Raw genomic sequence first — 25,768 nt, forward strand, 5'->3', positions numbered from 1 at the left:
TACTGGGGCTTGCTCCACCTTCCCCAACGAACGAGAAGGCATCGGGAATCAAATGACGAAGGTTCGAGATAGATCGAACCTAAGATTTCCCGATGTTTGATCATCTCTAAAGGAGAGCAGGGCATCTGAAAAGGCAACTAGTCCATTTATATGTACCTCCTAGGGCCCCAGACCCAAGCAGACTGCAGTCTACACCAGAAGTATCTATCTTTCTTCAAATGTGCGCCCCTGATTTCCACCCAAAGAACTGACAGTTCAATTCTTTAAGTGGAGAGCAACGGACAGTGGAGGCGTGTGAGACATCCCATTGAAACAATGGGGACAGGTTCCGCTTGAAATTCCTCCACTTTTCCTCTAAAAGGGTATGTTCACACTGAGTAAAACAGGCGGAATTCCACGGTAGAACTTTCCTCCGTGGAATCCCGCCTGTCTCAGTGTCCCATAGCTGTCCATGAGAGAGCGTGCGCTCCTCCGCAGTCGCCGCTCTCCGCTCAAAGATGCCACTTTTTCAAGCAGAGAGCGGCGGCAGCGGGGGAGCGTGCTCACCCATAGACTGACTATGACACACTCAGACAGATTTCCGCCTGTTTTACTCAGTGTGAACATACCCAAACAGAGAGCTGTGAATGAGGGACAGTGGGGTGTTGTCAGGGACAAGGGCCACCTCCAGCAATGTGAGAGGGGCTGCAGAGGTTGTAATCGTCAGGCTGCAAATACAAGAAGTCAGTGCTACAGCAGTCAGTCAGTAAAAGGGAGGCCTCCCTGCATAAGTCTAGTGATTTAGTGAGACTGTGCATTTAAGAGAGTAGCAAAAGCAGAGAAAAGCCTGGCAGACATAATCACGATAAACGTGTGGCAGGGCTGCACGAACATTTCTTTAATCAGTCGTCAGCTGTATTACACAGAGAGATGTGCGGCCGGTGGCAGATGATCTTTTAAAATGTTGAAAGACAGCATTAGCCGACAAGCTAATCACTGGCTCTGTTACATAGGGAGATAACTGCCTGTTCCTTTTCTCCTGATTGTTGCGCTATAACCCTCTTGTCGGGAAGTCACATATCTTACCTCTATACTAATCTCTGCCACTCATTACAACATAACCAGAACCAGGACATTGTGTAGTTATGATGATTAAAGTGTCACTGTTGTTTAATTTTTTCAGCAGAAATCAATAAAACAGGCGATTTAGGTTAATTAGGCAAATATGCCATTATATGCATTCAAAAAGACTTTCCCCAGGTCCCCCCCTGGAGGAGTGAGGAGGGAAATTAGTGCCAGCAGAGAGCAGAAAACAAAGGATTACACAGTGGGAGCAGTGTGAAAGCCGGTATTGAGAGGTCAGTGCTTACTTCAGAGAAGATGGCCAGGTGATGTAGCCCTAATATAACTCTTTGTTGTCCTGTTTTGGTGCCTCCCTCCACCCCTCCCCTCTCCATAGAAAACCATGAAGACAGGGGCGAGAGCTTTTCGGCTAATAAACCCAATTACAAAGTTTCTTAAAATCGCAAGTACTATTGATTTCTGCAAAAAAAAAAAATTTCAACAACAGTGACACTTTAAAGTAGATCCAAAGATGATTTTTATGCTTTATCATTGTTTTCACTCTTGGAGAATGCTGACAAAGTTTGAATAGAAGTCTTACTGTAGTCTGTGGCTAAATATCTTGAATCCTTAGTTTTCATTTTTGCTGGTTTGTGGACGCTGGTTGGATATCTGAATAAATTGTACATAAAAGAAAAAAAATCAATGTGCACTATAATCTTATGATCAGTTACAACATATCCTGATGATTTGCCAGAAATAACTGTTGTGGGAAAACCCTTCTTATCGTTCAGATGTCCAGAGGGTTTAGTCCGCAATCTTGAAGCATATGTTTGTATTGCTGATGAATGGTTAAAGATTCTTTTTCCCACTGTTGTCCAGCCAAAGCAAGTTTAGATAGTATCTGATCCAGAGAGGACTGTTAGAGAAATAGATAAATATAGACACATATCAGGTATATGGTATGATGCACACTAGGTACTTTTTACCTGCATTCATGTTTTAAAAAACTTGAACAGTTCAACTACTTAAAGAAAACCACTTACATGAAGTATATGCTCATATTCTGTCTCCATGCTTTCCACTTGTTTCTTTAACTCCTGAATTTCTGCATCTTTTTCCTTTGTAGTTCGCTGCGATTCCTCGCTAAGCAACTTAAAAGCTTGCTGAGAATTGTCTGTATTTCAAGGAAACAAAAAAAAATTAAGATCTAAGTGGAGTAAACAGGATCAGACAAACTGTTTTGTCTGAAGAGGTGTCTATACACTGTATACTAAAATCTTCTAAATCTGCCACCACCAGCAGGGTGCAGCTGCCAGTATAAGGTGTATTGTGGCCTCCTGAATCTTGAGAAAAGTCAGATGTGATAGATTTTCAATGCCTGACCCTATTGTTCTGGGAGGGCTAAGCTGCTGCTAGCGCAGTCTGGCTGGAGCCTGCCCCTCCTCATGGGGAATGCATGAATGTTAGTGTACGACAAAGCTGTGAAGGATAACTGTTGGCTGAACAATACTTTGGCCAACAGTTATTGAAAACATATGGACACCTTATAAGAGATGGTAAAAAGGTTAAAGAAGGTAAAATCAGATGTCAATTCTTTGAGCAGAGAGTCGTGGTGCCCTAATACATTACATTTTAACAGTGAGGCAGACAGGATTCTGAGCAGAGTCCACACAGAGTCCATAAAGAGAATGTATCACCTAAATTTTTCTTTACTGATTATTTTCTGCCTGAATTTTTATATCACTTTTTGTACATTGTTATGGAGGCTGCAATCTTGCCTAAGCTGTTTTTAACAGCACTTACTGAGATGCTTTACAGCCAATTTCATGGACATACAGTAGACAACAATAGTCTGTTCCCTTGAGATAAATGTGAAACATTACTAAGTACGCTCTGTGGCTTTTATTTTAAAGAGGTCATTCCACAGGGAACGGTTATTGTCTCCTCTATCTACTGGTGTCATAGGTCGCTGTAATGTCACAGATCACTTTACAGCAGTCTCCTCTTATCACCAGACAGTGTTGAGAATGAAAACTTAAGGATTATTTTATAATATACATAGAAAAATTCTTAAATATGTTTAACATAAAAACAATATTTAACCCTTAGAGGACCAGGCCAATTTCAATTTTTGCGTTTTCGTTTTTCCCTCCTTGTGCTTAAAAGGCCATAGCACTTGCATTTTTTCACCTAGAAACCCACATGAGCTCTATTCCCAGCGCTTTTATCCTTTGGTCTATGGGGCTGTGTGAGGTGTCATTTTTTTTGCGCCATGATGTGTTCTTTCTATTGGTACCTTGATTGCGCATATGCAACTTTTTGATCGCTTTTTATTACAATTTTTCTGGATTGGATGCGACCAAAAATGCGCAATTTTGCACTTTGGGATTTTTTTGCGCCTACTCCATTTACCCTGCGAGATCAGGAATGTGATTAATAGTTTGGGCGATTACGCACGCAGCGATACCCAACATGTTTATTTATTTATTTTTATTTATAACATGGGAAAAGGGGTGTGATTCATACTTTTATTAGGGGAGGGGGCTTTTTATTAAAAACAACACTTTTATTTTTACACTTATACTAGAAGCCCCCCTGGGGGACTTCTAGTATAAGTACTCTGATCTCTCATACAGATCTATGCTGCATAGATATCCAGCATAGATCGATGAGATAGGCATATTGATTGCTTCCGGCTGCTGCAGCCGGAAGCAATCGAGTGCAGAGCTGCATCCAATTACAGTATTAGCGGGCACGGCGATCGGACCGTGCCCGCTAATAGCCACGGTCCCGGGCTACGAGTGGCAACCGGGACGGCGGCCCCGCTGTGCACACATGGAGTCGGCTCTGGACGTACGGGTACGTCCAGGGTTGCCTAGGGGTTAAAGTGTCACTATTGTTAATTTTTTTTATTGCAGAAATCAATAGTACAGGTGATTTTAAGAAAAGTTGTAATTGGGTTTATTAGCCGAAAAATGCATGTTTATCATCAAAAAGCAGTTTGAAGCTCTCCCCCCTGTCTTCGTTGTTCTCTATGAAGAGGGGAGGGTTGGAGGGAGATGAGGCACCAAAACAGGACAACAAAGAGTTAATTTACAGCTACATCACCAGGCTGTCTCTTCTGAAGTCAGCCCTGACCTCTCTGACCTCTGAATACCGCTTACACAGCTCCTTGCTGTGTAATCTGTCGTTCTCTACTCTCTGCTGCCGACTAATCTCCCTCCTTCCTCCTCCCCTCTCCATAGAACAGATAGGATTCGACTGATGTAAAACAGTCGAGATTTCCTGATAATAAGCAGTGGATGACAGAAAGGAGAGGGGGGAGGGGGAGACCTGTGAAAAGTCTTTTGCAGATAATGACATACTTGCCTAATAAACCCATTTACAAAGTTTTTTAAAAGGGCCTGTACTATTGATTTCTGAATTTTTTTTTTTTTATGACAGTGACACTAAGCAATAAGTTATTTTGTGATGACACATTCCCTTTAACTAGATACAACAGGTTATCAAACAAAGTAGGCACCCAGGGGATTAGTGAGTCTATATCTCTAAAATTATATATTTTGAATATTTTTAAATTTAGGTTTCATTTAAAGCATTTAAAGGAAAACTCCGGCTAAAACAATTTTAATATGTTATTTTATAAGCAAAGTTAGACAAATTCCTGATATACACTAATTATGGGAAATGGAAATAGTGCTATTACCCTCAATTTACTAAATCATACAGGCTTCAATTTCTCAAAAAAAAAAAGTGATGTCACGTCTCTATACGTCTATACCTGCAGGATCCAGCAGGGGGCGCAGTATATGTAGAAATTCCATTTAATGGCTATTCCTGTACTTTTCTACCCAAAATTCTGGCCCCCTCTAGCTTGCCCCCAAACCTTCCCCCTTGCCCTGACAGAAACCCATAGTGTAATCATCCCCCAAAGCTTCCCCCCCCCCGATCCCAAGATCAGAACTTCTGTCCAGTGTAGTGAACAGACCCCCCCCCAGCTCGCCCACCGCCCTGACAGCAGCCCCCAATCCTTGCACTAGCCCCCCAAACACCTACGGCCGCCCGATGGCATAAGTAGTAGCATCCCCATCCCATGCGGCGCTTGGCTTTGGCAGTCTTCACTGCCTCTCTCCCTCTGCAGTAATTAATCAGGTTTGGCGGGAAAGAGGCAGCGGGGACTGCCATCTCTGCACGGGACAGGGCTGATGATGATCAGCCCCATCCCATGCAGCAGGGTGAACGCTTCTCTGTCGTGGTCCCCACTGCAGAGGGAGAGAGGCAGCTGGGACCGCAATACCCGCTGCACGGGAAAGGGCTGATACTTCTTATGCGATCAGACGGCCAGGGGTATTTGTGGGCTAATGCAAGGACTAGGGGTTCCTGTCAGGGCGGGGGTGCATTTCCCACAATTACTGTATATTAGGAATTTGTCTAACTTTGCTTATGAAATAACATATAAAAAAATAATTTCTCCTTTGCATTAGGAGAGAACTAGTTTTCTTTCCGAAACCAGCTGTAATTACGCACTGCCACCGATATACAATGAACGGAGCCAGTTGGCCCACTTCTGTGTAGTAAAGGGCCTGAAAAGCTGATCAGTGATTGATGGCCTATCATGTGAATAGGCCATCAATCTGATTAGCCTGGAAAACCGCTTTATGGTGCGTTCACACCTACAGGATCTGCAGCTGATTTTCTGCAGCAGATTTCATTTAAATAACTGAACACAGCATCAAATCTGCTGCAGATCTGCTGCAGATCCTGTAGGTGTGAACGCACCATTAAGGTCCTCTTACACATTAAAAAACAGTAATTTATTTATTGCATCTTTTGTGTGGCTCATAAAATCATTATTAATAGCAGGCGATAATGATAAGTTAATGGCCGCACAAACCATCAAGCCATCTGAAAGCTATGTAAATTAGTTTTGTACACTCACGCAACTGCAGCTTTAATTCTGCTACCTCTTCCTCCAAATCCTGTATACGCGCTGAGCTCTGCTGTTCCAAATCCTGATGCTGCCTTGTCATTTCTAAATAATAACAAACACAATAATATTTCTCTGCATGTTAGAGGTCATTTTACAACATAAAAATATGCAAATGGTAATGTATGTGTTAAGTCTTAGTCATGTATATTGCAATTCTTAACATGGCGCTAATGCATTGTCATATGCAAATAAGATAAATAACCCACTGTTCTAAGTGATATACTGTAGAAACAAATAGCATGTACACTTAATGGAGAGCCAAATTAGACATCTCAGCTGGGTGCAAATTAAAGGGGTTCTCTGGGTGGGAGCCTTTTTTAATATATACCCCGGAATAGGTTCTATCCTTGCTGAATCCACTGATTTGCTGGGCAGGCCTGCAGTGCCACAACACCAGGTACTAGAAGCAGCTAAACAGCTGGATATAGACATTTCCTGGCTTTGTTATTTTTGCAATCTGCAAGGCATGTGCTTGTAAAGCTGATCTTTCATCTTCTTAGTGCCTAGCATTAGTCTTATTTGGTTGTTTGCCCTCTGTCTTTTGTATGCTTACAACGAACTTCCCCAAATGTCCTCTTCTTTTTTTTTTTTAAACTCCATTTTATTAAAGTTTTTAAAATATAACATAATAATTCAACCACATAGAAATGTGAGGGGGGGGTCCGGGCAGAGCCAAAGGGTAGGTATGCAAGCTCTTGCTGCCTTAACCAAGTGACAGAGCACTTAGTGGCGGTAATTTTTATGGGGATGTCAAAAATGTGGAGAAGGAAGAACTCTGGAGTAAAAGCCACTGGATGATCTATAAAAGGTAGAAGCAACTCCGGAACTCAGGGCAACTCAGGAACGTATGAAGGAGGGAGCCCTCCTCCCCGCAATTCCTCCAGCACATCAGTGAGACCTCAGGAAAGATCCTATATATTTGTGTGTGGACCCGGTAGCATCTGGATAGGACCTTGTACCCGGCATCCTGTGTGCAAGATGAGATAGATTAAGAATGTGTAACTGCGAACGCCCAAGCGGCAGACAGAGAGAAGCCTAAGTCCACCTCCCAGGCATCGAGGGCTAGGCTGGTCTGGCGGGGATAGCAATGGAAGCAAAGGGAGAGAAAGGAAACGCCGAAGTGGTCTGGAACCCGTGCAGAGAGATTAAAAGGCTGTGAGCTAGCAAGCAAAAGAAGAGGGGGGAAGGGAGAGAAAGAAGAAAATGGTGAAGCCGAAGAGCTCTCCAAAACCCATAAGGACAGGGGTCAGAGAGATCTTTAAGGGCAATAAGTAAGAGCCAGGAGGAGGCCTGCAGAAAAGTCCTGGCTCTGAAGTAACCAGCCTTGGACCATCTGGGAAAAGTAGGATCTTGCATCCCTGGGGAAAAGGCAGTATTACGGGGAATGGGAAACAACAGGGAGGCATGGGGTGCCAGAAAAGCGGCCAACAGGTGTTTGTGGCATATTTTAAGCGTAGGTGTAATTGTGGGTATGAGCCTACCAAATGGACTGAGGCAGGAAGCCAGGGAGCTGCCAGAAGAGAGATTGGGGAAAGGCCAGATTCAACCAAAACCCACAGTTTAGGCAGAGCATGCCTTTGCCAATCAAGCACCCTAGAGAGGTGAGCTGCAACACAGTATTGGTAGAGATTAGGTAGTCCAAACCCCCCTTCCCCCTGTTGGGATGGTAAAGTGTAGTTTTAGCTAGCCGTGCACCTCTCAAACCAAGAGAATGTACCTCTATGCTACCTCAGGAAGTTTCCAGGGATTGGGCCGTAGGACAAGGATTTATTCAGATCCTCAGGCTTCTGAAGATTAATTTTATAGTTGGCTAACGACTGGTATCTAGTTAATTAAGAGAGGAGATTGGAGAGGAAGAATGGATTTAGAAAGTTGGGTTAGAAAGGAAAAAAAGGAGGTTGTCTGCGTACCCCGCAACTTTGTGCACCTGGCCTCCTAGGGAAATACCAGATACATTAGGGTGACATGACGAAGGAAGGGCTCCAGGGCAAGTATAAAGATAAGGGGAGAGAGGGGGCAACGCTGTCGAGTACCGTTGGAGATGGAGAAAGGTGTGGAAAGGAGACCATTGACCGAGACCTAAGCTAAAGGATAGGAGTATAGTGACCCTATCCAGGTCACCATACTGAAGCTGAGACCTAGGTGACGAAGTGTACTAGTGAGGAAAGGCCAACTAACTCTGTCAAAGGCCTTTTCGGCATCAGTGGAGCGCAGTATGACTGGGAGGGAGAAACTTGAGGCATGTTGTATGATATTAATTTCCCCATGGGGCATTGGGCATGAATCCAACCTGATCAGGGGTCAGGCGTGAAGCTAAGATCTTGGCAAATAACTTAAGTTTAAGTTAGCAGGGAGATAGGACGATAGTTCTGACATAAAGAGGCATCTTTACCCTCTTTAGGGATCACCATATTATGTGCTCAGCGAGAATCATGAGTTAAAAGCGAAGAGGAAATAATCACGGAGGACGGGAGCAAAGGTCTTGTAATAGGGTATAGAAAAGATGTCAGGGCCAGGCGCCTTAATGACCTATTTCCATTTAGCAAATGTAATTGGGGCCTCTAGGGAGGAGATGGCTTCTTTCGGTAGTGTGGACAGGATGAAGTAGGACATATAAGAGGCAATAGAGGAGAGGAGATCACAAGGGCAGGGTGAAAGGGACGGGGGAGTGAGGCCATACAGTGTTTTATAATAGGCACGAAATGCATCTGCAATTTGTGAGGACAGGGAGAGTTTTGTGCCAGAGGGAGAGGAAATAAAAGAAATCAAAGACCGAGTCCGCTGTTCCCGCAGGGTGCCAGCTAAAGTTTTGCCAGGCTTATTACCAAACTTATAAAAGTGATGGCGGCATCGTGTAAAAGAAGCTTTGGTAAACGTGAAGTCCCTCAACTTACTATGTAAGGCAGATAGTACGGTCCCTATTGCTACCGGTAGCGTTCTTTTATGGAGTTTATCAAGGTCGGCAATCTTGGAGACTAGGGAGAGTATTTGGGAGAGTGGATTAAAAACACAGAAAGGATCTGTTCACACAATGTTGAAATTGAGTGGATGGCCGCCATTTAACAGTAAATAACTGCCATTATTTAAATATAACAGCCGTTGTTCTAAAATAACAGCAAATATTTGCCATTAAATGGCGGCCATCCACTCAATTTCAACATTGTGTGAACAGATCCTTTCTGTGTTTTTAATCCACTCCTGGTTTTGGTTGCAATACTGACTGAAATATACTGACTGAAATATACATATACTGACTGAAATATACGTAGTGTGAACATAGCCTAAGGGTGAGGTTCACACTACGTATATTTCAGTCAGTATTGTGGTCCTCATATTGCAACCAAAACCAGGAGTGGATTGAAAACACAGAAAGGCTCTGTTCACACAATGTTGAAATTGAGTGGATGGCCGCCATTTAATGGCAAATATTTGCTGTTATTTTAGAACAACGGCTGTTATATTGAAATAATGGCAGTTATTACGGTTATATGGCGGCCATCCACTCAATTTCAACATTGTGTGAACAGATCCTTTCTGTGTTTTTAATCCACTCCTGGTTTTGGTTGCAATACTGACTGAAATATACGTAGTGTGAATGCAGCCTCAGGCTGGGTTCACACTACGTATATTTCAGTCAGTATTGTGGTCCTCATATTGCAACCAAAACCAGGAGTGGATTAAAAACACAGAAAGGATCTGTTCACACAATGTTGAAATTGAGTGAATGGCCGCCATATAACAGTAAATAACTGTCATTATTTCAATACAACAGCCGTTGTTTTAAAATAACAGCAAATATTTGCCATTAAATGGCAGCCATCCACTCAATTTCAACATTGTGTGAACAGATCCTTTCTGTGTTTTTAATCCACTCCTGGTTTTGGTTGCAATATGAGGACCATTATACTGACTGAAATATACGTAGTGTGAACCCAGCCTAAGTCTGGACGCTATCTACATAAAAGTACTTATGTGCCTTCCAAATGGCTAATAGAGAGGAGTCAGGTGTGAGGTTAGTGAAGAAATAGTGGGATAAATTAGAGCGGAGTTCTGCAGAGGCTCCAGGGTCTCGTACACAGGGTCTCTCCATGTCATAGGTTGAGGAGGGGGGTTCAAGGGAAAGAGACAGATCAGAGCATGGTCCAAAAAGGATATGGGGTCTATTGTTGCAAAAAGGACAAGAAGTCCAGATGACAGTTGGACAAGAACATGTAGTCAATGCAGGAGTAAAGGTTATCGGAATGAGAGAAGAAAGTATAATCCTTTCTAGGGGTTGCAGGAGTCGCCAGACGTCCATCAGATGGAAAGAATAAAGAGACTGTTTGGCTCGGCGGAGAGCAGAGAAAGAAAAAGAAGATTGACCCGACGTAGTTTCAAGAACAGGTTTGAGAGCTATTATAAGATCCCCAACAAACACAACCACACCCTCCAGAAAGTCCTTAACCGCAAGAATGGACTGTTCCAAGAAGGCAGGCTCTGTAGAGTTGGGTGAGTGATGATATATCTGGAGGCGGCATGTGCGGCATGACGTAGCGCCGCCGAGAGCCGTCCCTCAACACCTGGCCTGGCCCTGGCCCTGGGGATGCCGAGCATGGCTGGAGATCGCACGAGTTAAAGACTGGTCTGGTGGGCGGATGGCGGAGACGGAGGTGGTGGCCGGTGAGGATGGAGCGTCGGCAGTTGAGTATGTCAGCCAGATTAGCCTTAGTTAAAATGGTGATTCTTCCCAAGATCAACTACTTCTTGTCTTTCACTCCGATCTGGATCAGTGAGAAGTGGTTTAGACGGATTAAGCAGGTTTTGAATGGGCTGATCTGATGAAGAAAGAGGGTAAGACTTAAATATTCCCATTTCTGCCCTAATCTTAAAAATAGGGGGTTCGGGTTACCGGACTTTAAATTATACTTCTTGGCTGCACAGTTGGGCTACCTCCTGGCGCATAAGAAGGCAGTATGGTGGGAAGAAGAATGCTCTATGGGGAGGAGAAGAGATATTTGGGTACAGTTGGAAGCTGGAGGATTTGAAGTTAAAGGACAAGTGCCATGAAAAACTTTTTCCCAGTAATTGAAGCACATTACAAAGTTATATAACTCTGTAATATGCTTCAATCACCTATCTGCCTCCCTTCCCTGTCTTTTCCCCCCTCCACCCCCACCAGGAAGTGTCCTAACTCACACAGACCTAATTACTGTCGTCACCGTCACCAAGCTCTTCTCTCAGTTCCTTCTCCTGTTACACTAGCCTCCCCCCTCCCCTGCCTTGTCAGGTGACTCAGCTTGGTCAGCTCCGATTGGCTGAACAACTGCAAGCCATCACTTGTCACATCTCACTTGCTTATCTTCCCTCCGACTGACTCCAGCACATAGGCAGCTCCCCCCTCCCCTCATACCCTCTCTCCTGCTGCCGTGGACTCAGTGAAGGAGTCATGTCACTAGAGAAGATAAGCTGAGCAAGCAGAGTCACCTGACAAGGAGGGGAGGGGGAGGCTGGTGTAACAGGACCTAGAGCAGCCCTCCTGCTGATGACTCACAAGAAGGAGCTGCCTGGTGACGGTGACGACAGTAATCAGGTCTGTGTGAGTTTAGTGCAGTTCCTGGTGGGGGGTGGAAGGGGGAAAAGACAGGGAAGGGAGGCAGATAGGTGATTGAAGCACATTACAGAGTTATATAAACTTTGTAATAGGCTTCAATTACTAGGAAAAAGTTTTTCATGGCACTTGTCCTTTAAGGCAACGACTAAAGATTGGTTTGGGAAGTTATTTTGTAAAGTTTGGAAAGAGATCAAAAGAGTATGTAAGGTAGGGAGTAGTTTAGAGTTCACTGGATTTTGGAATTTGAGAATTGAATCACAAGCCTATTGGGAAAGAAGAGGGTGTGTGAAAGTTAGCGATTTTTTCTATAGGAGGGGAGCTTAAAAGTATAGACACATTAGTAGGACAGGTAGTGATACTCTGGCAGCACAAATTTAGATATTGGCAGTTTAGGAAGGCATATGAAGCCTCACATAGTAGAGAATTGTTTAAAGTCACTTATAATGAGAGCATACAAAATATCTTGGATATTAGAGGCATGAGACATATATTAAATATTGTTAGTACAAAAGTATGATTTAATCACAAAAGGTCACAGAGCACAATGGGAAAAGGATATTGGTCTACTCACAGAGGAAAGTTGGCAAAATATTTTAAGTAGTGTCTCCAAAGTATCACTTAATCCTGAGTATAAACTGACCCATTTTAAGATTATCCATAGAACCCATTACACTTCGGTATTAATGAATAGGATTGGACTAAGGGAAAACTCCAGATGTGTGAAATGTGGGCTGGAGGGAGCGGACCTTTATCATCTATTTTGGTCATGCCAAAAAATCCATAGCTTTTGGTTAGAAGTAATAGAAGAACTGAAGAAAAAGGGATTACTGGAGGACAATCTGACATTCACTCAAGCCATACTGGGTGAGGAAAAGGAGCAGAAGGGTGACAAAAGACTAATTAGCACTGTATTATTCTTAGCCAGATTAAGCATACTTAGAAATTGGCTATCCCCCAATAGCCCCTCGAGACATGAATGGCTTAGTCAAATAAACAGAGTCAGATGTTTAGAAGGATGGTTCTATAAGGCTAAAGGGAATGGAACAGCAAAACCCTTAAAGAAATGGGATAAGTGGTAGATGGTTTCGGGAGAGGAGTGGGATGGATTGGGAAACTTCTATTTACTTTAATTTTTTTTTCCTCCTGGCCTGGAAAGGGGGGGGGGGAATGGTACAAGGGCAAAGGGATGCAAACGGTTACGTACAAGACAGAGCTAATTATTATACGAGGTATGAGATTTGCTGGAAAATAGTTAAGTTATGTCATGTACCCTTTTGTGCTATTTTTGTAAGGTTTTTACCCTTTTTTTCCTGAATGAAAGCAACCGCATCCTGCTTGGACCAGAGGAGGCACAACAGGGCAGAATGCTTCAATTAAACATTTAGGCCCTGTGCGTTGACAGAAACACAGACAATAACAAAACAAATAGGTGACATCACTCAATATTAGAGAACAACAAAGGGGGGGGGGGTGTAAAGTGGGAGAGAGAAGCAGAGGGGAAGAAAGAAAAGGAAAGTAAAGAGAGTGGGTATAAACCCTCACACAAGGACGAATGGTAGACTAAACATCGACCACCCAGACACCTATGTGTGCCAGAAGGCGGGGTGCGTGGAAAAACTGGCCTGGTAGTCAACACAGCGGGCAAACAACTCCAGTGAAGAGACATGTACATGTAAAAGAGTTGAGAGGGACTAACAGGGGTGAGGGGTGAGAGTGGGCAGGATATGGTTCTGGTATATGAGAAGGGAGAGGAAATAGACAAAGCAACCAGCCTATGGGGGAGGGGAGGGGAGGGAAGGGGAAGAAAGGGAAGGAAAGGAAGGAAGGGAAGGAAGAGAAGGAAGGGAAGGAAGGGAAGGAAGGAAGCATCCCTACAGACACAATGTAGTGAGATGTAGGTTCCCAATAGGTCAAGGACAGCTTTACCCATACCCCCAAAGGAGTGGTCTTCGGATAAGGCGCCTGGATCTGGGGTGAAAAAGGGAAGGGAAAGAGAGGAAAGAGGGGAGGGATAGGAGCAAGATGGAGGGGAAGGGATAGGTGGGGGAGAGGAGATGGTAGGGATGGGTTAGGGAGAGAGAGGGGTGGAAAGAAGGGGAGGAAGGAGAAAGGGGGATAGTGACAGGTAGGGGAGGGAGAGAGTTGTCTGACAGCATAACAACATAGCAGCACTTGAGCAAGAAAAATAAAACTGCAAAGAACTGGAGCAGAGGTCATGCAATGCCTCTAATAGCCCAGATGTGTATGAAAATAAGACCACTAAGCAAGTAAACAGTAACTTAAATAGCATAGTAAGGCAGACATTAGTGCCACTGACCACGCACACGGTGTAAACTACAGCAAGTAATAACATGCAGCAATTACCAACATCTGCCCCTAGATGAAGCCCTAATACTGTAATAATAATAATGGTCGATTTCAACTATCCAGATATAGATTGGGGTCATGGTTCAGCTAAAAGGGGAGACAATTTCTTAAACTACTGCAGGTAAATTTTCTGGGCCAGTTTGTGGAGGAGCCAACAAGAAGCGATGCACTGTTGGATCTGGTTATTTATAACAATGTTGAGCTGGTTGGGAAAGTCAATGTCCATGAACACATGGGTAACAGTGACAACAGGGGCGGGTTAACTTTACCATAGGCCCCGGGCTGTTCACAAAGCCTGGGCCCCCCCACCCCACTGTAACTATGGCGGCACTAGCCTTGCGTTTATAGAACAGTATCGATAATGTCATGATGACCTGATTTGTGCAAAATTGCCATAAAAAAAACTGTGATTTTTTGCAAATCATGGCAGAAGTGTAGCCAGGAGACAGTACACCACTAAAAGTATAAGTCTTTTTGGGTGGTCATAGGCCCCCAGAAGCTCTGGGCCCCGGGCTGCAGCCCAAAACCCCCCTATTATAATCCACTACTGGACAACAATATAGGGACTTTTAGCTTTAAGTGTAGAAAACAAAGACATGTTGGGAGGGCAAAAACATTTCATTTTAAAAAAGGCCAATTTTCCTGGGTTAAGGGCTGAACTTCAAGGCATAGACTGGGAGCGATTGCTGTCACATACTAATCCAGCTAATAAATGGGAAATCCTAAAATCCACATTAAATAACTGTACTGCTGAATTTATTCCTATGGGTAACAAGTCTAAACAATTAAAATCAAATCCACATGGCTTACAACCGTTAAAAGGGCTATAAACTACAAAAAAGGGCATTCAAAAAATACAAATCAGAGGGGTCAGCTGTAGCCTTTAAACAGAACAAAGAGGTCAATTAAACCTGCAAAAAGGTAATAAACGCAGAAAAATTCACAATGAAAGGCAGATGCCCATAGATAGCAAAAGAACCCCCCCCCCCCCCCCCCCAATTCTTCAAATATATTATTGCAAAAAATCCAAGGTCAGAGCATGTAGGACCCCAAAATAATGGCGACAGGGAAATAACAACGGGGGATCAGGAGAAAGCAGAGTTACTTAACCTCTTCCCGTATCAGAACGTAACTGTGCGTCCTGATAAAGGAGAGGCGGTTCAGACCCGCTCTGGTCCACCGCCATCCCTGTTGCCAACTGTAGCTTGTACGGTCTGATCGCATTTAAATGTACTATGTGCCCCTTTCCCTGGTGTCTAGTGGGGGGATCGCAGAGGAGAGATCCCTTCTACTGAGCCAGCCGGGGCTCAGTGTCACACTGATGCTGATCCCGGCTCGGCAATCAATGTGTCTTGTCTGCTGCAGACCAAAGTAATACAGCAATGATGTAATCAATCGTTGCTCTATTAAAGGGGTTATACAGTGCTACAAGAACATGGCCACTTTCCCCCTACTGTTGTCTCCAGTTTGGGTGGGGTTTTAAAACTCAGTTCCATTGAAGTAAATGGAGCTTTATTGCAAACCGCACCTGAACTGGAGACAAAAGTAAGGGGAAAAGTGGCCATGTTTTTGTAGCGCTGGATAACCCCTTTAAGTAACAATAAAAGTCCCCCAGAAGGTCTAAAAGTTACTAAAAGAGAAAAAAACTGTTTTTATTAATAAAAATACCCTCCCCTAATAAAAGTTTGAATTAACCCCCTTTTCCCTTTTTATAAAAATAAACAAACATACATACATACATACATGTTTGGAATCGCCACGTGCATAATTGCCCGAACTATTATGACATTCCCGATCTCGCACGGTAAGCGGCATAAGCTCAAAAACCCAGTGCAAAGTGCAAAATTTAGCATTTTTTGTCATATCAAATCTAGAAAAATGTTAACAAAAAGTGATCAGAAAGTCGCATATACGCAATCAAGGTACCGATAGAAAGAACCGATCATGGCACAAAAATGACACCTCACTCAGCCTCATAGACCAAATGATAAAAGCGTTATAAGGATGGGAATAGAGCAATTTTAATGGCGCCGCGGGGGGTGTTCAGAGCGGGGTCCCGCCGGGACCCCGCTCTGAACGGCGCTGATCCCGGCTGACACGTGCAGCCGGGCAGTGCCTCTATTAGCCGGCGCGGGTCCCGTTGCCGCGCCGGCTAATTAAGCACTTCAATGCAGCTGTCAAACCTGATAGCTGCATTGAAGGGCTTCAGACATCACATCCCTGGTGTCTAGTGGGTCGGATCTCCCCCCCGCGATGCGATCGCGGGGGGGAGATCCGTTCTTCTGGCCGTGCCGGGCCTCAGCGTCGGAATGACGCTGATCCCGGCTCGGCAGTAGATTGCTATGGCCTGCAGCAGGCCATAGCAATCTATGACCGATCTCATGGATCTTTGCTGTGTATATACACAGCATTGATCTCTATGAGAGATCATTGCTGTGTATATACAAGCCCCCCAGGGGGGATTCTAGTCCATGTAAAAAAAAAAGTAAAAAAGTGTTTTTATTAATAAAAAATCCCCTCTCCTAATAAAAGTCCAAATCACCCCCCTTTTCCCATTTTATAAATATAAATTAATAAATAAATAAACATATTTAGTATCGCCGCGCGCGTAATCGCCCGAACTATTAATCACATTCCTGAACTCGCACGGTAAACGGCGTAAGCACAAAAAAATTCCAAAGTGCAAAATTGCGCATTTTTGGTCGCATCTAATCCAGAAAAAATGTAATAAAAAGTGATCAAAAAGTCGTATATGCGCAATCAAGGTACCGGTAGAAAGAACGCATCATGGCGCAAAAACTGACACCTCACACAGCCCCATAGACCAAAGGATAAAAGCGCTATAAGCCTGGGAATGGAGCAATTTTAAGTGACATATATTTGTTAACAATGGTTTGAATTTTTTACAGGCCATCCGATACAATATAAGTTATACATGTTATATATCATAGTAATCGTAACGACTTGAGGAACATGCATAACAAGTCAGTTTTACCATAGGGCGAACGGCGTAAATGCAAAACTCCCCGAAATCAAAACAAATTCGTTTTTTTTTTCAATTTGACAGCGCAAATGATTTTTTTCCGGTTTCACAACATATTTTATGGAAAAATTATGCCTGTAATTGCAAAGTACAATTGGTTTCGCAAAAAATAAGCACTCATATAAGTCTCTAGGTGAAAAAATGCAAGCGCTATGGACTTTTAAACATAAAATGGAAAAAGCAAAAGCGCAAAAACGAAAATTGGCTTGGACCTTAAGGGGTTAAACACATTTCGTTTTTTTTAAAGGTTTTAATTTTTTAAAAGCAGTCAAAATAAAATAAAAGTTATATAAATTACATATTGTTGTATTTGTACTGACTTGGGGAACATACATAACATGACAATTTTACTATAGAACGAATGGTGTAAACAAGAATCCCCCCCAACTGAAAATAAATTCCCTTTTTTTTTATTTCACTGCGCGAATATTTTTTTTTTCTGGTTTCACAGCATATTGTATGGAAAAATTAAGTATGCCATTGCAAAGTCCAATTAGTGGCGCAAAAAATAAGGGCTCATGTGGGTCTGTAGGTGAAAAAATGCAAACACTATGGCCATTTAAACACGAGGAGGAAAAAATGAAAGCATAAAAATGAAAATTATATATACAGGTACTCCAGTGGATGATGAAAATTAGCCCGGTCCTGAAGGGGTTAATAGGTTCTTCAGCTCTCTATATACAAAAGAAAAGGGTTAGAGCTGAGGTGGGTGGGGTCAGTGCTGAGGTGGGCGGGGCCAGTGCTGCTAACATGTGGAAAAAGCTAAACTGGCTTACTATAGATATGGTCAAAGATAAATTAAATAAACTGAATGTAACCAAAGCTCCACAGCCTCATGAAGTACACCCCAGAGTTCTTAGGGGACTCAATTCTGTAATTTCTCTACCCTTGTATGAAATATTCAGTGATTTTTTGGCTGGTACTGTGCCAGGTGACTGGCGTAAGGCAAATGTAGTGCCAATCTTGAAAAAGGTCTCTAGGTCTTCTTCAGGTAACTAGAGACTCGTAAGCTTAATGTCCATTGTGGGGAAACTATTTGAGGGGCTTATAAGGGACTACATCCAGGAATATATAGGGGGTAATAGTATTATAAGTGATAACCAGAATGGTTTTTACTAAGGATAGAAACTGTCAAACCAACCTAATATGTTTTTATGAAGAGGTGAGTACAAGCCTGGATAGGGGTGCAGCTGTGGTTATAGTGTACCTAGATCTTGCAAAAGCCTTTGACACAGTCCCTCATGGGCATCTGATGGGTAAATTAAGATCTATGGGTTTGGAAAGTTTAGTCTATAACTGGATTGAAGACTGGCTTAATAATCGTATCCAGAGAGTGGTGGTCAATGATTCCTACTCTGAATGGTCCCCGGTAATAAGTGGTGTACCCCAAGGGTTAGTACTGGGCCCTCTTCTGTTTAACTTGTTTATTAATGATATTGAGAATGGAATTAACAGCAATGTTTCTATCTTTGCAGATTACACCAAGCTTTGTAGTACAGTACAGTACAGTCTATAGAAGATGTGAAGATGTTACAAGCTGACAGACACACTGAGTGTTTGGCTGTCCACTTGGCAAATGAGGTTCAATGTGGATAAATGTAAAGTTATGCACCTGGGTACTAATAACCCGCAAGAATCATATGTCCTAGGGGGAGTTACAATGGGAGAGTCGCTGGTAGAGAAGGATCTGGGTGTACTTGTAGACAATAGACTACAGAACAGCACACAATGTCAGGCAGCTGCTTTTATGGCCAGCAGGATATTGTCATGCATCAAAACAGGCATGGACTCTCGGGACAGGGATATAATATTACCACTTTATAAAGCTTTGCTGCGGCCTCATCTGGAGTATGCTGTCCTAGAGCTGGAAAAGGTACAAAGATGGACAACTAAACTAATAGGGGAATCTTAGTTATGAGAATAGATTAATAGAATTAAATTTGTTTAGTCTCGAGAAGAGACGTATAAGGGGAGATATGATTAATTTATTTAAATATATAAATGGCCCCTACAAGAAATATGGGGAAAAGATGTTCCAGTTAAAACCGCCTCGAGAAAAAAAGGTTCAGTCTCCGGAGGCGACAAGCCTTCTTTACAATGAGAACAGTGAATCTGTGGAACAGTCTACCCCAGGATCTGGTCACAGCAAAAACAGTGGAGGGCTTCAAAACCGGCCTAGAAAAGTTCTTAGAACAAAATAACATTAATGCATATGTATAGATCCTATCATCCCTCCCCCTTCCCTGTATCCATCCCCTCCTTGGTTGAACTTGATGGATATGTGTCTTTTTTCAACTGTACTATGTATGTAACTATGTAACTGCCTGGCTGGGGACAGAGAGGGGAATCAGGTAAAGGTACAGGGGAGGTGGCAGCAAAACCTCAGTCTATGCTGGGGGGCATCCACACCACGCAAACGTCCCTGAGGGCTCAGGAGTCCAGTCACTGCCTAACTTCAGGCATGGTCCTAAGAAGACAAGCGGCTGCCATGCTCAACGGAGCATAATTACAGCCCGGTCCCCAAAGCCTCCTTAGTACACACAAGAACTTAGAACACACATGGCCCAGCTGGCAGAGGGGTGGGACAAGCACACCGTGGGGGAGAAGGCTGAGCTGCAGAACATCCCTGAGATTAAAGTGGAGCTGGGGGAGCAGTTTCTTTTTAGTGTGCGTGGACAAAGAGATAAGTCCCTCGCACCACCGGATATCACTTTGAGGCCTTGTATATGGACTCTCCACGATAGATCCTCGCTGACGGAGGGTGCTCTTGGTGTAAAATATAGATAGAAATCTTTGCAAGGTACGAACCCAAGAGAAATAGAATACCGCAGCACTCCTCGTTCTTCAGCAATCTCAGTGTTTATTTCAGCAAGCCATCAGGAACATAACACGTGGATACTGAATAGGCTACAGCTGTTGCTCACGTCACAGTGTGCTTCATTACAGCCTCTACATCAGTGCATATCCCACGCCCTTATATACAAAACACAATATGCTAACTTTTTAAAACGCATTGAAAAACGCGTTGTTCCTGTGCAAAGTGAATTGAAGGAACGTAAAAAAAATACATTTTTACGCGATAAACAGGACTATGATGGTAACAAAGTTTTCACCTGGAACTTTAATACTAATAGACGACATAGGAGATATCGGAGACCACAAAAAGACTCTGAGTATTGGACAACGGACTCTGGTTCCGATTCCAGTGTGGACAATCCACACAAAGATTCTACTCCTACCACCTCTACCACTGCAGGTGATGCAGCCCCTTTGGGAGATGTACAAGGAGGGGGGGGTAAGAGGTGGCAAAAGTGTAAGAAGAGGCAAGCGAAAACGTGTTGTGGCGGCAATGAACACAATGGACTCTTCACAAGGTAATAGTAAGACACCCAGTGTGGCTTCACTTACCGTGGTGAGTTTAACGGATTTACACATTTCTTAGGACTGTCTGCAATTACTGTCTAAAGGTCTTAATTTATGACTGCTAATTTTGATCCTGTAAAATTTACTGTTGATTTACATAAGGGCATTAGAAAATTAAATTTAAAAAAATTCTTTCTGAATCGTGGAAGTGATATTAGCCGTGATACTTTAGTGGGAGAAAAACCATGTACAGTAAGCCCTTTGGGTTTTAGTTTGAATCCTAACTTTGACTCCACTGATCGTGATATATTAATGTCCCTTATGGATTTGCAGGGTTATGTACCACCCCCCGAACCCGACCACCCTGAGGTGTTTACAGGAGGAATCTCATCCTCTTTTAACCCCCCCTTGTCCGCTGGCTCACTGTTAGACAATTTTGAACAATGTGTCACCCGAGAAATTAAAGCCTTGGTTTATCCAAGAGCATAAAATAACCTCAAGAAGGCTGAAGCTGATGCCTTAGCATGGCTAAAATCTAGAAAAGATATAATAGTAAAGCTAGTGGACAATGGGAGCAACATAGTTCTGTTAAAAAGAGAATATTACCTGTGGGAAGCGGAGCGTCAGCTAGGGGATAGACACACATATGTTAAACTATCTAAAGACCCCTCTGGGGAATATGTGTCTAAAATAAAATCGCTACTGCACCAGGGCGTGGAAAACGTTTTTTTTTTTACCAGGAGGTTTGCAGAAAAGTTATTAGTGGAAAATCCAACAAAGCCTTATTGGTATTGGATACCGAAGCTGCATAATGGCAAGGATTGCCCTTCTGGCCGCCCCATAGTGGCAGGAAGGGGATCAGCTACAGAGCCATTGTCCAAATACCTTGATTGGGTACTAGGCCCCCTTCTCCAACAGGTACCCTCGTTCCTACAAGACACAAAAGAGTTATTGCACACCCTAGATGGTTTTCATTGTGAGGAGGGGTGGTCACTTACTAGCATCAACGTCGAAAGCCTGTATATCCGCATCCAGTAGACCCCGATTTTGTGGATTATGTTTGCGAACTGCTCAGCTTTGTATTGCATCACAACTCCTTCCAGTTCGCTGGCCAATGGTATGGGACGGTGATGGGGACACCGGTAGCTCCAATTTATTTTTGGCTGGGTTGGAAGATGTCATCTTTACCGTAAGGAATAATTTCATCTCTAAAATTTAATTATTTCTAAGATATATCGATGATATTCTTATAGTGTGGTCAAGTGACCAATCAGAGTTTGAGCAGTTCGTTCAGTACATGAACAATAATGAGTACGGTATGCTGTTCACTTCCCTGTTCGGTAGGGAAAAACTAGATTTTCTAGATGTCCATTTAAAAATTGTATCAGGTCAATTGGAGATGAGTGGCTTTCGTAAACCTACATCTACCAATATGCTCCTTAATTATGCAAGTGATCACCCAGCCCACGTGAAGAGTGCGGTCCCATACGGTCAATTTGTGCGTCTTAGGCGCATCAACAGCAATAATGACCGTTTTGAGGCACAGGTGCAGGAGCTGAGTGGCCGCTTGCAGGAACTAGGGTATCCACAGACATTGATTAGCCAAGCCCTTGATAAGGCACGTAAGTTGGATCGTAAGGTGTTAATTCGTAAGAAGAGACAAAAGCACAAAACTAATAGGTTAGTGTTCACAGTCGCCCATAGCCCCATGAATGATATGATCAAGCCCATGATTTTTAAATATTGGCATATGCTAGCAGGTGATGCGGCTTTTAAAGATCTAACGCAATATCGTCCCATTGTTGCAATCAGAAGCACGAAAAACGAGATGAATAAGTGAAAGGTAGGTTACATACGCGAGGAGATATAAGGAATAAAAAAATGTGGTTAGGATGCAATTAAGAGGTAATTTCAAATGCGGCAATTGCAACTATTGTTCTCAACTTTATGATACCAAGGAAGTTTAGTTAGGTGGTACAAGATGGGAAATTTATGAGTTTATTACTTGCAGAACATCTTTTGTAGTCTATGGAATCATTTGTAACTGGGCCATGTATTACATTGGGAAGACTATCCGTCCCATGTATATACGGTTCTCTGAACATGTACGTTCAATTCGTACGGGAAAAGGTTGCCCGAAACGAATTGAACACATGAGCACAGTTCACAATATTAATCCCTTAGAGATGCATTTCTTAGGTTTGGTGCACTTAAGCTTTTCACCAGCAGGTGGAGATAGAAAGGTGCAATTGCTATGCAAGGAAACTGATTTGATACTCAGAATGGACGCTTTGGGTCCGCTGGGCTTAAATGACCGTTCTTCAATTCATGGCAAATATAAATTTTTATATTATGACATACTTACATTGTGTATAAGATTGTGTATTCTTTGTATATACCCTACCAATATGAAAAATGTACTATTATGGTAGTTACTGGTTTTAATTATGTATGTAAATGTGTTTTGTATATAAGGGGGTGGGATATGCACTGATGTAGAGGCTGTGACGAAGCACGCTGTGACGTGAGAAACAGCTGTAGTCTATTCAGTATCCACGTGTTATGTTCCTGATGGCTTGCTGAAATAAACACTGAGCTTGCTAAAGAACGAGGAGTGCTGCGGTATTCTATTTCTCTTGGGTTCGTACCTTGCAAAGATTTTATTAGTGTGCTCCTGACATTCAGTCCGACCGCAACGAGGCAGAGAAAGAGACACACTGCAGGGAGGGAGACAAGCAAGAGCACCCCTGGGGAGAAGGCTGAACAGCAGCGAATCTCTGAAAGTACCACTCCCGCAGTATCTCTTAGGCCTCATGCACATGTTCAGTAATTTTTCTGGATCTCAAAACCTCCCCCTATTTTTACTCCGTGGTCCGTATAAATTCATCCATATTTACATCAGTTTCTGTAAAATGTGAATAGTACTAGTTTGCATACTGTATATTCGATCTGTGATTGTCCTTAAAAAATACGGGTCCCGTAGACTTTTATTGGTAATCTGTAACGCTATCACAATCAGCACTAGAGCATGTCCTTTTTTTATGCAACGGAATATGGATCAAAAAAACACAGACTGTGTGAATAGAAATCAATGTGCTCTAAGTTGAACAGTGATAACGGATCCGCAATTATGGACAACTTGTGTGCATAAGGCCTTAAGCCCCTATTCCACGGGGCGATGCAGAGGAACAAACAAGCACTGTCATCGCTCATTTGCTCCTTGTTCCCCGCTCGCTGCCGCAGCTATTCCCAGTTTTGGCAGGGAGCGGGTGAGTACGGGAGGTGCGGGGGGCTGCCAGTGTGATTGCTAGATTGTCCGGGCAGCCCATAGAGGATAGTGGCGGTCTGCTGCCACCGCCCCTATTCCACGGAGCGATGGCAGCAGATCGCTGCTATCACAGTTGCTTGTTTTTCAACATATTTGAAAAACAAGCAACGCAACAATCAGCCGACATGAACGATGTCGGCTGATCGCTGCCCTCTATTCCACGGGACGATAATTGGCCATAACGGACGATAATCGTTCTGTGAAATAGGGACTTTACTGTGCCCCTGACAAGAGATCTAGCAGCAATGGGGATTGGGAGCCACTGTGACGGTGAGCACAGGGTGGCCTGGAAGATGGTTTAATTTTTTGGCTGTATAGTAATGTCTGGTGTATTCCTAGCCACCATATGGACTGCAATACAATCTCTTAAATGCAACAATTTGAAGTCCAGCATTGCTTTTCTGCACAGTTCTCCATGGAGAGACGCTGCAAGGTGGTCAGGTTGCTTAGGCAACTGTATAACACCCAGTTTGAAAAGGGCTCATCTGTGGAAATCACTCCAGAGGGGAGGCCCTTTTCACTATCGCCAGGAAGGGGGTGGACAAAGGCGTCCACTAACCCCCCAGGTTCCAGCGCTGGAGCCCGCATCACATTGCTCTGGTCCACCAATGCTTCCTGGTCTGGGGTGGCTGGGGTCCACTTGTCTCAAGTCCCGAACAGCTGGGGACCGGAATAGCATTTTATGGACCACAGTGCTGGAACCAGGGAGGTAAGTGGACATTGTTGCTTTCATCCACCCCCTCCCTGGCCTGGAGTGCCCCTTTAAGCATTGTCCAGTTACCTCGGCAACCCAATTGTCAGCATATGCAGCATCTCTTATTGCTGAACTTGGACTTGCAAAATGGACTGGAGAGAAAAGCTGGACACTGTTATGTGTGTGGTGGTGTGCCTCATGTACCCTGTGTACACTTTCTACAGCTTTAAATGAAGACAAGAGATCTAAATATGGACATGATTAATGACTGTGGAATGACCACTCTCAGTTTTCTGCAAGAATTCCATAAACCTCAGGTTATTTCTCCTCTGTGTTTTCCAGGTCATCCTCTTTGGACAGCAGTGTGGAGATGAACTAACCATGCCTGTCACTGTCACTGGTCAGGGGTGCTATTTTTCTGCCATCACCTATTGTCGCACTATGTACAATGGGGGAAATTTATGAAACATGGTGTAAAGTAGAACTGGCTTAGTTGCCCTAAGCAACCAATCAGATTTCACCTTTCATTTTCCAAAGAGTCTGTGAGGAATAAAAGGTGGAATCTGATTGGTTGCTAGGGGCAACTGAGCCAGTTTCACTTTACACCATGTTTGATAAATCTCCCCCAATGTGTTATATAAGTCTATATACAAGTGTGTTTTCAGGAGTAGGCAATTCACATTCTACCTTCTTGCAATAATGCAATAATTAGCTGCAGGCTTTTTGTTTTTTTTTAATTGCAATACAAAGTGATGCAACTCATGTTCACACTGGCCACTTTCTCAGACTCGTATGATTACTCATATGTGTCTTGATAATATATGCATCATCAAGACACAAATATAAAATCAAAGGGGGACATTTATCATTTGCACCTTTTTTTGAGAATATTTTTATCACTTTGCACTGGCTTATATGTTTGCAGCCTAGTAAGGTATTTATGAACATTCACAGGTTGGTTCATAAATCACCTGCCATAGCTTCCCTGGCGCTGCACATTTTAGTGCAGGTATTCATGAATTGACCTTAGTTAGGAAAGTTTTGCTACCCTGGGACTGGAGTACAGATGCGAACAAAAATGCGAATATTTCAAAACATACATCAAAAAATGTTAAAGAGCACAAGGTACACTGCTTGATACATGTCCCCCATAGAGTGCATAACAGGGTGCAATCGGCAACATCTTCAGATATGAACATCCAAAAAATACATACAAGAGGCGCTGTCACATAAAAAAAAACTTTAGCATGCCAAAGATATATCAAAAGTTCGATTAGTCAGGGTCTGAGTGTTCAGATTGCGACTGATCTGGGAGAACAAGCTGGGAGAAGTCTGCACTACCATGTTCT

At 43.2% G+C, this 25,768-nt stretch overlaps 1 protein-coding gene across 6 annotated transcripts in view; it reads right to left on the reverse strand.

Annotated features, from left to right (window-relative positions):
• Positions 1 to 860: 860 nt before the first annotated feature.
• Positions 861 to 25,768, reverse strand: part of DRC12 (dynein regulatory complex subunit 12 homolog) — a 38,799-nt gene continuing 13,891 nt past the window's right edge. For all 6 annotated transcript variants that reach the window (XM_069947576.1, XM_069947572.1, XM_069947573.1 and 3 more), the window contains 3 exons: positions 5,984 to 6,076; positions 2,088 to 2,218; positions 861 to 1,960 (listed from right to left, as the gene is read on the reverse strand). In XM_069947576.1, coding sequence (XP_069803677.1) covers positions 1,832 to 1,960; positions 2,088 to 2,218; positions 5,984 to 6,076 — 353 coding nt within the window. In that variant the 3' untranslated portion in view covers positions 861 to 1,831. The remainder of the gene's footprint in view (positions 1,961 to 2,087; positions 2,219 to 5,983; positions 6,077 to 25,768) is intronic.

The sequence above is a fragment of the Dendropsophus ebraccatus genome, chromosome 12 (assembly GCF_027789765.1).
Source record: "Dendropsophus ebraccatus isolate aDenEbr1 chromosome 12, aDenEbr1.pat, whole genome shotgun sequence".
Taxonomy (NCBI): domain Eukaryota; kingdom Metazoa; phylum Chordata; class Amphibia; order Anura; family Hylidae; genus Dendropsophus; species Dendropsophus ebraccatus.